At 36.2% G+C, this 15,433-nt stretch overlaps 1 protein-coding gene across 5 annotated transcripts in view; it reads left to right on the forward strand.

The window, feature by feature from the left end:
* SPDYA (speedy/RINGO cell cycle regulator family member A) overlaps positions 1-15,433 on the forward strand; it is a 36,333-nt gene that overhangs the window by 19,586 nt on the left and 1,314 nt on the right. For all 5 annotated transcript variants that reach the window (XM_064572044.1, XM_064572043.1, XM_045884335.3 and 2 more), the window contains exon 6: positions 8,162-8,456. In XM_064572044.1, coding sequence (XP_064428114.1) covers positions 8,162-8,456 — 295 coding nt within the window. The remainder of the gene's footprint in view (positions 1-8,161; positions 8,457-15,433) is intronic.

Here is a 15,433-nt window from a genome sequence, read left to right on the forward strand (position 1 = left end):
TTCAGGGAATACTTTGAAGGTGTGTCATAGAACTCTGCCCAGAATTAACCTTCTTAATTATATTTATTAATGAGATGAAGATATTAGAAAGCATGCATAATTGTGGATTAAATTAAGAGGATTGTTGAATGTTGGAGGAAATGAAAGGATTCAAAAATAACTTAGAAGACTGAATAGGCCAAGTTTTTTCAGGATTGAATTCAATAGAAAAATATGAAAAATTGGGTGTGTATACATTCCCCAAATTAATGGATCCTCATTAAAAGATTTAAACAACTCATTCCAATTACAGAGCACTGAAAGAGTCCTGTATTGCTATTTTTTATCACTACCTCCCCAGTGGATAATTTGTGCACCTGTGCCATTCTTGGACATGATAGTAGGCCTTATTTGAACACTCTGATTTTTTCAAAGTAAACACTTCAAGCCTCATGACACTCAGCTAAAGGCATGGAGCGGGTACCAGAGGCAAGAGGCCGGGATAGGTAATGTTCACCTCACGGCAGATTGCCCACCCACTCCCAAGAACAACTTGCATTATAACCGCAGCAACTTAATTTATACGATTGGAGCTGGGATTACTTCAGTGCTGGCATCAGACTATTAAACAGCCAGGGAATGGTATGGCTTAATGGTGTATGTGTAAAAGACTAAAAAGTTTTAGATAGCTGTAAACTCAGTCGTGTAATGGGATTGAAAGAAAAGTTTAGTCTCTCAAGGCTTCAACACTGACAACAGATCTCTCCCCTAAATCTAGATGTGCATATCAAATTTCCTATCCATATTTCATTATCTAGTAGATACCTTAGACTTAACATGCTGAAAATCCAGTTTCTGATTCCCCCACATAGATCTCCAAACTTACTCCTATAATCTTCTACGTGTTAATAAGTCATAACTTGATCATTCTAGTTCAGGCCAAAAAAACTGTTGTCCTTCACTTCTCACATCCATACCTTAAGAAAATATCTAGCATCCTACCATTTCTCACCTCCTCTACCACTAAGCCCTACTTTGATTGTCCCCTCTTGCCTCAATTATTGCCATAACCTTCCAAGTAGTCACTCTTATAATCTCTCTCCTATAGTCTATTTTCACACACCAGCCAGCCAAAATCTTTTAGAATAAGTCAAATCATGACTCCTCTACTCAAAAGCCTCCAGAGGCTTCCCATCTCACATAGAGGAAAAGGCAAAACCCTTATCATGGTTCTACCTGATCCACCAACTCTTACCTCTTTTACTTCATCTCACTTCCCTCCAACTACACTGGCCTCCTCGCCATTCTTCAAACACAACAAGGACATTCCCACCTCAGGATTTTTTTTACCTGGAATGCTTTTCCCCCAGATATCAGTGTGCTTCACTTCCTCCTTCATTCAGGACTCTACTTAAATATCAACTCAGAGAAACCTTTCCTTACCACCCTCTATCTAGTAGTATCTCCCAGAATTGAATAAAATTGAAGAGTCCAGAAATAAACCTTCATTTTTATGTTCAATTGAATTTTGACAAGGGTACCAAGAAAGTTCAATGGGGAAAGAATAGTCTTCAACAAATGGTGCTGGGACAACTGGATATCCACATGCAAATGAATGCAGTTGGACCCCTATTTCATATCATATATAAAAGCTAACTCAAAATGGATCAAAGACCCAAATGTAAGAGCTAAAAATTATAAAGCTTTTAAAAGAAAGCATAGGGATAAATCTTCATTATCTTGAATTAGGTTTCTTAGAGATGATACCAAAATATTTACCCAAAAGATATAAACATAGTGATCCAAAGGGGTACCTGCACCCCAATGCAGGTACAAAAGAAAGTAACAAAAGAAAATGAGATCATCGAAATTGAAAATTGACAAAAATTGAAAACTTTTGTCCTTCAAAGGACACCATAAAGAAAGTGAAGAGACAAACCACAAAGTGGGAGAAAATTTTTGCCAATTATCTGTCCAATAAGGGAATTGTATCTAGAATATATAAAGAGCTCTTACAACTCAACAATAAAAAGACAACTCAACTTTTAAAAGGGCAAAGATCCGAAAAGGCTTCTTGAAAGAAGGTAAACAAATGGGCAGAAAAGTACATGGAAAGATGCTCAACATCATTAACCATCAGGGAAATGCAAAATCAAAACCACAAGGAGATATCACTTCACAACCACTAGGATGGCTATCATGAAAAAGACAAATATAACAAGTGTTGGTAAGGACGTGGAGAAATGGAACCTTGTTACACTTCTGGTGGGAATTTAAAATAGTGTGGTTGTTTTGGAAAACAGTGTGGTAGTTCCTCAAAAGGCTAAACAAAGGGTTATCATACAACCCAGCATTTCCAGTCCTCGTTATATACACAAAAGAAATGAAAGTTATGTCCACACAAAAACTTGTACGTGAATATTCATAGCAGCATTATTTGTAATAGTCAAAAAGTGAAAACCCATATGTCCATCAACAAATGAATGGATAAACAATATTGTATAGCTATACAATGATATATTATTTGGCAATTAAAAGGAATGAAGTACTGATACCTGCTACAACATGGATGAACCCTGGAAATACTATGCTAAGTGAAAGAAGCCAGTCACGAAGGACCACATATTGTATGATTCCATTTAAATGAATGGTCTAAAATAGACAAATCCAAAGAGAAAGTAGATTAGAGGTTGCCAGAGGCTGAGGGGAGGGAGAAATGGGGTGTGATTTCCTTTTTTATGGAGTGATGAAAATATTCTAAAATTGACTGTGGTAATGGTTGTACAACTCTGAATATACTAAAAGCCATTGTATTCTTTAAGTGGGTGAATTGTATGGTATTTGAGTTATAGCTCAATAAAGCTGCTAAAATAACAAGTAGTACCTCCCACTATTCCTCTGTATTCCTTTTCCCAGTTTTCTTCATAGCACTTAACCATCATATGATATACTCTGTTTCACCTATCTTGCTAATGTCTATTTCCCCCTGCTAGAATATAAATTCCAAGAGGGCATGATCTTTATTTTCTCATTGTACCCCCCAATCCCTAGAACTATATGCCACACACATAGTAGGTAGTCAGTAAATACTGCTGACTGACAGAGTGAATGGAATTTAAAGCTTGCAATTCTTTTTCATACCTTTTTATCCGTATAGTAAAAAAACAATAAACTATAAAATTTCTTCACCAGACTGACTTAGCACTGCCTCTTACAACAGGGGCACATAGGTAGATAGGCTTTCTTATGGCTGTTCCAACCAGGTACAGTTGAATCATGGTGGTATATAGGAAAGGAAATTACCTAGACTTTATCCTGTTCTCTTAACTATTCATTTAACAGCTAACATAGGAGTAAGACACTTAAGTTCAGTGTTGTGGGGGGTTGTTATAAAGAAGTACTATATCATCTTTGCCCTGAAGTTTGATGCATTTAAGTGGCAAGACATATTGTTAGAAATTTAGTTAAGTATTCTATGCATTTGTTATTGAGAGCCAGGTATTGGCATACTGCCAACCCATTTCTTTAGTCTCATCCTCAAGTAAGCCCAAGTTATGATAGTATTTACAAACTGGCTTACAATAATAATACTTTACATTTGCATTATGCTCTACAAATTCATAAATATTTTCATGTAAATTATCTTATCCTCACAAAAATACCTGTGAGGGTTGTAGCATTCTCATTTTACATCTGATGAGACTGAGGACTGAGGAGATTGAGGTTTACTCAAGATCATACATCAACTAAGTGGTAAACCCAGAACTTCACATTGAATGACTTCCCAGTGTTCTGTTTTCTCTGACAGCTAGCTTCCCACTGTTTATATTGGTTAATTGGAAAACACATTTGTGTCTATTGTGTTATTTTCTCTCAGGAATTAAATAGCATTTAAAAAAAGGACTTAAATAGCATAAGTATTCTCTCCATTTTTCTGACGAATAAACTGGGGCTTAGAAGGGTTGTAACTTGTCCATTGTCATTCATTTAGTAAGTGGCAGGGCCAGCTAGTACTTAAAGTTGGCAATCTTTCCATTATATACCACTATCAAAAAACTTATTCTCTCCTTTCAGATAGTATGAATTTTTAAATTTGTCTCTTTTTTTTAACGTTGGTTGCTGCAAAGAAGCTAAGAGCCAAGTTTTATCCCTAACTACATTAATTCTATCACCTTTTACTACCGGCATGTCTGCTTTTTCCCTTTAGCCAAACTAGGACCCTTTTGGGTCCTAGTTTAATGAATTTTTTTTTTTTTTTTTTTTTTTTTTTTTTTTTTTTTACTTTTTGTCAGCTGCCTCAAATCCTTTTTTGGAAAGAGATGAGGTATGATTATATTGAAAAATATATGTAGGGCTTCTCCAGAAAAGAGTAAAGACAATTTCCCTATTCTGACCTTATTATCGTCTTACAATCAGTTTACCTTTTTGGATATCAGCTCCTCTGAGGTGGAATTTATTTAGATTGATGATAGCTTAATTTCTAGATTGGTTCACAGATTATGGAATATGCCAATCTGATGAGAAAGAGTTAGACTCCACTTCCGGTCCCTTTATGCTTGATGGAGGGTAGCAATTTTATCAAGAGGAAGCTTTTCTCTGTTCTTATTATGTACTCTGGCCTAGACGGCACAGTATCATCCGAGCTGATTTGTCTGTCAGCTACTATTCGATTCCAGATTAGAATTTAGAAAGCAGAGATGTGATATAAACAAGAGTGTTGAACAAAATAATCCAATGACCGTATGCAGCAGAGACCCAATATGGGGAAGGTACTGGAAACTGTTAAACTTGCTATAGTTCAGGAAGGAAGGTGTAAACCTAGTGCTGAAGATAGCGATGCCAAAGAAAAATCAATGTTATGAAATTATACTTGTCATTACTTGGTGACCAGTTGGATATAGGGCCCATGGGAGAGTGAGCTTTCAGAGTTTCAAATCTGTAGAACAGAAAGGGTGATGGATTCCATAATGGAAATAGGAATCACTAAAAAAACAAACTGGTTTATTGGGAAAATAAGGAATTTGGTATCAGACATAGGAATTTAAGGTGATATTTGGATAAGTGAATAGTCAACATGTATGAGTTAAGTATGAGTCATCACATATAAGTGATGTTTAAAGCTTGGTAGAATAATAAGAGATCAAGGTGAACATAATGTTAATACTTTGGGAGCATTTGTCAGGTACTGTTCTAGGTACTGCATATGTGTTAACTTTCACAACAATTCTTACAGCTAGCTAGCTAATCTCAGAAGAGGAAACTGAGGCACAGAGAGGCTAAATGACTTCTATAAGGTCACACAATTAGTCAAGCAGCACACTAGTATTCACACCTAGGCAGTTTGATTCCAGAGTCAGTTTTGTGGGGTTTTTAAAAAGATTTTATTTATTTATTTGACAGAGAGAGAGAGTGGCAGGCAGAGGGAGAGTGAGAAGCAGGCTCCCCACGGAGCAGGGAGCCCGATGCGGGGCTCGACCCCAGGACCCTGGAATCATGACCTGAGCCGAAGGCAGACGCTTAACCGACTGAGCCACTTAGGCGCCCCAAGAGTCAGTGTTTTTAACACACTATACTACCTCTTGAGATCAAAGAGAAGTAGAATATATAGAGAAATACAGGGCCAAGTATTAAGTTTTGGAACACCGATCAAGACACCAAAATAAACCACTAAAAATGAGAGAAGAGTAAAATAAAAACTAGGATAACATTTGTAGTAGATCAAGTGCTATTAATGCTTCAAAGAAGTTACTTTCGGTGGCTACTGGGTGGCTCAGTCGTTAAGCGTCTGCTTTCAGCTCAGGTCATGATCCCAGGGTCCTGGGATTGAGCCCCACATCGGGCTCCCTGCTCCGCGGGAAGCCTGCTTCTCCCTCTCCCACTCCCCCTGCTTGTGTTCCCTCTCTCAAAGTACCTCTCTTTGTCAAATAAATAAATAAATAAAATCTTTAAAAAACAAAACAAAGAAGTTACTTTCATAAATCACAGAATTTGAGGACTGTAAGTGACCTGATTTCTCATTATTCAAAAGATACCTATAGCCCAGAAGATGATGTAATTTGCCCAAGGTCATAGAACTAATAGAATTAAGACCAAAATCCCACTTTCTTGACCCTCTTACAGTTTTCTTTGCAATTTGCTGTTATCACAATAATATTTTAATATTTGTATGTATAAAATATATGCAAACATATTTAAAAGTATACAAGTATGTGTACATACATTTTTCTAGCTGGGTTAGCATTTAGAGAGACTGATACCTCGTTTGTTATACAAAGAATGGTTTACTAAACCTATTTTGTCCCCTTTGCTTCCTGTTTTTCTCTGCTCTTCTCACTAGACTTTGCTACAGGATTCTTAAAAAAATCATGTTGTTGGAAGTTTATGTCAGTGGCCCCTAATTCTTAATTATTTTCATCTATCAATAAGAAATATACAATGACTACATAATATTGTGTGGAAGGCATTTGATAGAGGTGTTTAAGACTATTCCTGCCCAGAGGACTTTAAGTAGATTGGTTACATTCATAAAAAGATATATCTGAGTACTAGACACATGCTAAAGTCCTAATGTAGCATTAACAATAAAACAGTACAATCTAAAAACTGGAGTTTTTAGAAAAGTGGGACTTATGCTTGGCATTGAAGGAAAAGCAATACTAAGACAAAAGGGAGAGGACATTCCAGAAATAGGAAATAAAGATGTACAAGTGTTGAGGAAGAAATAGATAAATATGGAAGGAATAAGAAATTCTGACACTCTACTTCCTCACTTCAGGTAGCTCTGAACCTAGTTTTATATTGTTATGGAAATATTTATTGTTAGAATTAATATCTTTACATCTACTTTCAAAAAATTACGTTACTTTATTACATGTTTGTTGAAAATTTTTGTGAAGGATTTAAGAAGTGGATTATAAAATAAATTCAATCCTAAAATATACTTTAAAAAATTAGCATAGCTAGCATTCTTTATGCCATTTGCGGGGAGGCCATAGGTACCCTGTTTTCTAAGTGGACTGGTCTCAATCTGGGGTTTAAGGTTTTCATTTTTAACAACAAAAGCCTTCTTTCTTTCCAAGCGAAATTTTATACACAATCCCCTAAACTGAGGTTCTCTGCTTGATTGGTCTTCCCATAGTCCATCCTGGGACACCTGATATAGTCTATGAAAACTCAGAGCACTTGAAACAAGTTGAAAATCACTGGTTTAGGCATTAATAAGGCACTGCCTAACTAACAAATTCTACAATTCTCATTTACTTTGATCATTGATAACGGCAACTAAACATTTTTGCTTAGAATAACATTCTAACACTCTGCTTAGAAATTTTAGACGTCATGGGGTCAACATATGTAGGTGTATTTACCTACTTTGACTTCTTAAATGACTATCATTTGCCAGCTGCTTACTATGTGATAAGGATTTTACACATATATAACCCTTCTATGAGGCAGATAGTATCCCCATTTTAAATATGAAGAAATTGAGCCTCAGAAAAGCTAAGTAACTTGCCCAATATCCTACAGCTTAGCAAGTGGCAGAGCCACGTTAAGGAACTAAGGCTATCCTGACTCAAAAGGCAGTATTTTATCTAGCCCAACATGTAGCAATGAATCTTAAGTGTTTTATAATTAATTCCTCATCTAATTCTTGCAAAAACCCTCTAAAGGAGACTCTATTATTCTCTCCATATTACAGATAAGGTAACTGAGGAACAGAGAAGTTAAGTAACTTACCCATGTTCTTATTCACCATTTCCCTTGACATAAGTGCAAACATGTTAAGATTAGCCTAACATACATAGTTAGAAACCTTAATGTTATTTTCAACCAAATATATTCCAAAGTTAAGAATTATGTGTTGTTTTGGACTAACTGTATTATCTATCCCAAACTTAGAATATTCAGAACTGAAAAACCTGGAAGGTTGAAATATTTGAAATAACTTAAGTACTTTGTATTGTCTTAAGGATTCAAGCAGTGAATCACTTTATACACACACACACACACACACACACACACCCCTATACTGTCTTAACTGGAGATATCTTTTTTTTTTTTTAACATCAGTAACTTGGGTTTTTAGATCTAGTTTTAGAGATAGCTGTGAGTCATTTTTGTACTTAACTTTACCAAATTTTAAAATCTTATTAAAATTCTAAAGGAAAGCTTTCCCCCGTAGGTTATGGCTATTGCTCCAACCCATTATATATGGCAACGGGAACGCTCTGTGCATCACAGTGGAGCTGTTAGAAACTACAACAGAGATGAAGTTCAACTGCCCAAGGGACCTAGTGCCACACCAGTAGATTGTTCACTCTGTGGTAAAAAAGGAAGATATGTTAGACTGGGATTGTCTTCATCATCTTCATCCAGTGATACAGTAGAGGTGATGGAGAAACATTCTCAGGAATCACACAACTCCTTCTCAATGGACATGGTAGTCGATCCTTCTCAAGCTTATAGCTATCCTCAAGGTATGATTTAGTAGTATGTCAGAATTAGATTTATGCAAGTTACTAACAAATCCAAATTATTTATTGACCTGTGGTCAGTCCTTACAGGCAGGGGTACATAATTTTATATACTAGAACAATATGAGTTAAATTAGTACTGAAAGTTTTCTCCTTTTCAGTTTTTGTCTTGTGTCAGTATCTGTTTTTGTGGTAGCTTATCTAAACTAAAAGATTTTTAGTGTGACTTATGTTAAATTGAAAACCTAACACACCATGGGTCTCAAGTATTTTAAAGTATTAAGTATTTGAAGACCCTGAATCATTTTCTTTGAAATGTTTCATTCAATAGAAGTTTCAAAAAGAAAATAAATTTGTACTCTTTATCAGTGATTAACTACTGGTTTTCTTCTATACACTTTTTAAAATTGAGATATAATTGATATATAATATTGTATTAGTTTTAGGTGTACAACATAATGATTTGATGTATTATGAAATGATTACCACAATAAGTCCATCACCACACATAGTTTATTTTTTTGTGATGGGAAGTTACAATATATACTCTTAGTAACCTTCAAATATGCAATACAGTATTGTGAACTATAGTCACCATGTTGCTCTTTGCATCCAAGATTGATTTATAACTGGAAATTTGTATCTTTTGACCACCTTCACCCATTTTGCCCAATGTGCATCCCCACCTCTGGCAAACAACAATCTGTTCTCTGTATCTGTGAGTTCATTTTTTTGTTTTGTTTTTAGATTCCACATATGAGATCACACAGTATTTTTCTTTTTCTGTCCAAAGTATTTCACTTAGCATAATGCCCTCAAGGTCATCCATGTTGTCACAGATGGCAGGACTTCCTTATTTTTTACGGCTGAATGATATTCCATTCCAATAATATATGGCTGAATGTTAGTCTACACACACACACACACACACACACACACCCTACATTTTCTTTATCCATTCATCAGCGGATGAACACTTAGGTTGTTCCATGTTTTGACTATTGCTAAGTGCTACAACGAACAAGGGGGTGCAGATAACTTTTTGAGATAGTGATTTTTTCCCTTAGGATAGATACCCAGATATGGAATTGCTAGATCATATAGTTCTATTTTTAATTTTTTGAGGAACCTCTATACTGTTTTTCCATATTGGCTGTAGCAATTTACATTACCACCAAGAGTGTACATGGGTTCCCTTTTCTCCAAATCCTCACCAACACTTGTTATTTCTTATCTTTTTGATAATAGCCATTCTAATAAGTATGAAATATCTTACTGTGGTTTTGATTTGCAGTTCCCTGATAATTGGTGCTGTTGAATACCTTTTTGTGTAACTGTTGGCTATTTATATGTCTTCTTTGAAAAAATGTCAATTCATTTCCTCTGCCCATTTTTTAATTGGATTTTTTTTTCTTGAGTTGTAGGAGTTCTTTATATATTTTGGATATGAACCCCTTATCAGATACATGATTTGTAAATATTTTCTCCCATTCCATAGATTGCCTTTTCATTTTGCTGATGGTTTTCTTTGCTGTACAGAAGCTTTTTAATTTGATGTAATCCTACTGTTTATTTTTGCTTTGTTACCTTTGCTTTTGGTGTCAAATCCAAAAAACCATTGGCAAGATGAATGTCCTCCCATTTTGTTCTAGTTTTATGGTGTAGGTCTTACATTCAAGTCTTTAATCCATCGTGAGTTGACTTTTTGTACATAGTATAACATAGTGGTCTTCATTTCTTTTGCATGTGACTGTCCAGTTTTTACAATACCATTGATTGAAGAGACTGTTCCCACTTCTTGGTTCTTTTGTCATAAATTAATTAACCATATATGAGTTTATTTCTGGGCTCTCTATACTGTTCCATTTCTCTATGGGTCAGTTTTATGCAAATACCATCCTGTTTTGATCATTATAGTTCTGTAACACTATACACTTTTCTATCTTCTATTTTAAAAAAATTAGAAGTATACTATATCTAAGCCTGCTTTTTTTCACTTTATCATAAAGCATTTCCCCATGTCATTAGTCTTAGGAAACCTGATTTTTAATCATGACATGGTATAAGTATCATAATTTATTCGCACATTTCATTTTTGTTGGGATTTAAATGACTTGGAACAATGGTACCTTAATTAGAAAATAATCATGTGAACTGGAAATACTTTTAGTCAATCATACCATAATTTTCATTCAAATTATATTTATAAAGGTATCACTCTACTAGCAGTGATCCTTTTTACTTCTTATAAAGCCCTTCTTCCAGATTTTCACCCATGTAAGATAGAGGACTGACAGATTTCTTATGGTTCTTAAATTCTATAATGAGACCTGTATTATTTCAGAATATCACATATTTATTTTTGCTGTATCCTTATGAGATTAACAGTGGCTACTGAAGTTTTATTAAAAGAGAAACTAAACTCTTAAGACTCTTCAAGGTAGGAATCACATCTCAGTCATTGTTCCATTCCCTGGCCTTAGTAATCACTAAACAAATTTGACTGACAGTTTGGTCTCTTCCCTTGCAACACCTCCAAGCATAATTTTTATTGGTTCACTTTTATCTGAAGGTAAGTAGGATCTACCATAGGCTAAATTATAAAATAAAAATTGCCTTTTAGCATCCTTCTCCTCTATCCCAGCAATTTTTACCTGCACTCTTTGATTCTTGTAAGATTTACTAGATGTTTAAAATGTTCCAGGCAATATGTTAAACATTTTACATTGATAATCTCACTTAATGTCCACAGCCAGCCCTATGATAAATACTATTATCTCTACTTTGCAGATAAGGAGACTGAGGCTTAGAGAGGTTAAATCATTTGCCCAAAGTGGCGGAGCGACATTTGAACCCAGGTCTGTCTGACTCTAGACTACAGCCTGAATTCCTATTATGTTCTACTGCCCCCTTTGATGAAATCCTACCTTTGGTGGTGAAAATAAGCTGCCACATTAGTCTTTTGGTAGGCTACTAAGGACTGAGGAGGTGGTGAAAGTATTAAGAATCAAGTTCCTCATGAAAGATTGTATGGAGTGAATTGGGAGACAATTCTAGCCACAATTTGAACATATTTATAGAAAGCAGAACACAAGTAGTTATGGTTTACTCAGACTGGCGCCTGTAGATATCAAGAGTAGTAACACTGTATTTTAGGCTTTGATATCTCAACAGGAAAGCACAGTGCACCCAGGGAGGAAGGGGCTCTGCCAGTCAGTTTGCTGTGAAAAAACGAGCATGACTTTGAGGGATTGTGGACGAGAAGTGGAGCCCTTGACTTAAGGGAGTTGTAAATGGAACTGTGCTTTCATCCCATCCCTGGTTTAGGATATACACAGATCCTCTACAGGAAGGAACAAGTATTTATTCAATCCTCTTTTATTCAGAGTATTAAAGTTAAATGTAAAACCTTTTGTTTCAGGATGACAGAGGGTAGACAAAATAGAGAAAAACAACTGATCATACATACACTTGACCAGTAAACATATACATCCATTTTCCCTCAGTAGGCTTAATTGGAAGTGAGCTTATTAGGGGTGTGGGGACATTTAAGGGTAACACAATGTTATTCAGGAGCAGTGGTCCGTCTCTTACTGCCTCAGCAGCTGCTGATTGCCAGTAGTGACCTCTGCTAGCAAAATTTTCTTCCTTAAGTCCACATAAGGTGGTTGGAATCACTTAATGGCTTATGGTTGCAGAAAACTCAATTCATCATTCCTACAAGAGACACAAAGAGCTGATACTGTACTCCAGGCTTCTGTGCTAGAATATAGCAGTAGATGCTTATCAATGCTTCTATCTTCAGACACAAGCAAGCAACTTCTTGCTTTTCAGGTAAAAACCTGTTTTTCTACCTTTAAAAATTTCTTCTCAAAACATGTTCAGAAAACAAGTTTTACATAAACACGCTTATGACATTTATTAGGAACAAAATAGTTGTTATTTTGACAAGGTTGGGAGATAAAAGAGGCTTTTTTTTTTTTAAGATTTTATTTATTTATTTGACAGAGAGAAAGTGAGAGAGCACGAGCAGGGGGAGCTGCAGAGAGAGGAGAGGCAGGCTCCCCGCTGAGTAGGGAGCCCTATGCGGGGCTCGATCCCAGGACCCTGGGGTCATGACCCAAGCCAAAGGCAGATGCTTAACTGACTAAGCCACCCAGGCGCCCCTAAATAAGGCATTCTTTACGAATTTATGTACCTCACAATCACCAATCTTGTACCAGGCATATTACAAAGGTAGTCTCATTTAACGCTGACCACCCCCCTCAAGAAATCTTTAAGTGGCATCATGACACACATTTTAGTGACAAACTCAGAAAAGTCAGTTTCAAGGTAAAACAACAGTAACAACAAAAACAGCAAGATAGGACCCAGTTCTGGGCGCCTGGGTGGCTCAGTTGGTTAAGCGACTGCCTTCGGCTCAGGTCATGATCCTGGAGTCCCGGGATCGAGTCCCGCATCGGGCTCCCTGCTCGGCGGGGAGTCTGCTTCTCCCTCTGACCCTCCCCCCTCTCATGCTCTCTGTCTCTCATTCTCTCTCTCTCAAATAAATAAAAATCTTAAAAAAAAATTTTTTTAAAGATAGGACCCAGTTCTATCTGAATATATAGCCTATTTTTATACTAAATGACACTTTCTCTTTACCTTATGCTGTTTTAAGCCTTATGACACCTAAATTAATCTGAAACGTGAATATGCAGAGGACGCCTCAGATTTTAGAGTGAAGCCAAAGGAAAAAAGCAATATACCAAAACTTATTCCTGGATCACATAGGCAGGCATGGAACACTGCAACTGTTATATAATCTAAAACCAAATAATTTTTCCTCAAAAAAAAAAAAATCCCTTTCTGAACTTATTTCAGTCACTACAACTGTTCTAGTCATGCAGGTTTAAAATCCTAATACTTAAGGCATAATGAGGGCTTATAAATTAATGATGTAATAGGGCAATGCTAATTATATGATCAACATTTGGGAACACAAAGATCCCAGAATTAATTTTGTAGGGTGAGAGACCTGTTGAAGACTTTTTAGAGGAAGTAATATATGAGCTGAGCATTGACTAAGTCCTGCTTTGCCTAGCAAAGGAAGGGAAAGGGCTCCTGATAAACAGAGAAAACTTTGAAAATACATAGCTTCATTCTCTCTATATCCAATGAATCACCAGCTCATCTGGTTATTCCTTCACAATATTTTTTATATCTGCCCCTTTTCCTCACCTCATGGTTGTAGATTACTACCAATCAACTCATAAGGTATACTATGTGTCCTAATTCCTAATTCGCTTGTTTTTTCCTTCCTTTAAATACTCGTAGACTATAGACTTATAGACTAACTTTTAAAAAATACCTCCTTTTACATGACCATAGAATCTTCAGGCGTCCCCACTGCCTCTGAAGTACGGAGTTCAAACTCCAATTCTCCCACAGTCCATGAGCTATATTCCTAAATTTCTCCCTAGAACCAAGTCAACAGATAAAACAATACATGATCAAGTATAGGCTTATAGCCATCAGCACACTTTTACTGACCATTTACTGGGTGGAAAAGGTAGGACCTCTGGAAGGTACTAGGAAGACAGTTGAGTCAGTCACAAATCTGGAGGAGTTTACAGTATGGTAGATGAAAGCCAGATGTGCATTTAGGAAGCTAATTTTAGAAAATCGCATCTGTCCCATAAGTAAGACTGTAAACATGCTTAATGTTCTAGTGGAGACATGGAGAAAGGGCTTAAGCTGAATTTTAACCATATAAATAAATGCTTATTTGCTTATGTAGTTTGGTTTTCAATTTAGCTTAATATTAGAATGGACACTGTTAAAGAAGTCTTGTTCAATTCAACATCTATTGAGCACAGTGTACTGAACAAAAACTAATTATTCTACATGAAATAGGAGTAGAATGGGGCATCTGGGTGGCTCAGTCGGTTAAGTGTCTGACTTGATCTCAGCTCAGGTCTTGATCTCAGGGTCATGAGTTCAGGCTTCACGTTGGGTCCCATGCCCAGCATGGAGCCTACTTAAAAAAAAAAAAAAATAGGAGTAGAAGGTACAACTTCTCTTTGCTCTTAAGCCAGCCCCTTCTCCAAGTAGTACAATTAGAGCTTGCATTCAAAACAATACATGAAGGACAGAATTTTATTACTGGTTAAATAGAAGGCAGAAGAAAGGGAATTTTTTTTTTTTTTTTATTAGAGAGAGAGAGCACAAGCAGGGGGAGCATGAGAGGGAGAAGCAGGCTCCCCACTGAGCAAGGAGCCCACTGCGGGGCTCAATCCCAGGACCCTGGGATCACACCCTGAGCCAAAGGCAGACACTTAACCTACGAAGTCACTCAGGCACCCCAAAAGGGAAGTATTTCTTGACAGAACTTAAAATGTACTTCAGAGCTTCTAGATATTTGGTAATGTTATGAAAACTATAAAGCCATTATTACTGTATGAGTGTTCGGATAGTTACTATTTAGAAATATGACACCAGAAGACTACTCTGCTTATGATTCAATCAGTTTCTGAAATGCAGAGTGATTTTTTTTCAAAACACAGATCTTTAACATGTTACCCGTCACTTCACTAAATCCTTCAGTGAGACCCCATTTTTCTTAGCATGGACAAACTCCTTAAGAGATATACAAGAGATATACAAGATATACTTGTATATCTTGTATATACAAGATATACAAGATATACTCCTTAAGAGAGATGACCCCTACCTATTTTTCCAGTCTCTTTCACTCAACCCCAGCATCGCTGGCCTTTTTGTTCTCATTTTCCCTGCTATAATTAACTTGTACTTACCATTCAGGTCTCAGCTCAATTGTCACTTGCCCAGGTAATTACTTAACCGAGCAAAATCCCTATTATAGTACTCTGTACTTCTTTGGAGCATTTATAACAATTTTAATTTTATATTTGTGTGATTACTTAATGTCTAGACTTTTTTTAGACTATAGTCTAAAAAAGCAGAGATTTCATGTTAAA

The sequence above is a fragment of the Mirounga angustirostris genome, unplaced genomic scaffold (assembly GCF_029215605.1).
Source record: "Mirounga angustirostris isolate CCGP_5_RB_7025 unplaced genomic scaffold, mMirAng1.0.hap1 SCAF_10, whole genome shotgun sequence".
Classification (NCBI taxonomy): domain Eukaryota; kingdom Metazoa; phylum Chordata; class Mammalia; order Carnivora; family Phocidae; genus Mirounga; species Mirounga angustirostris.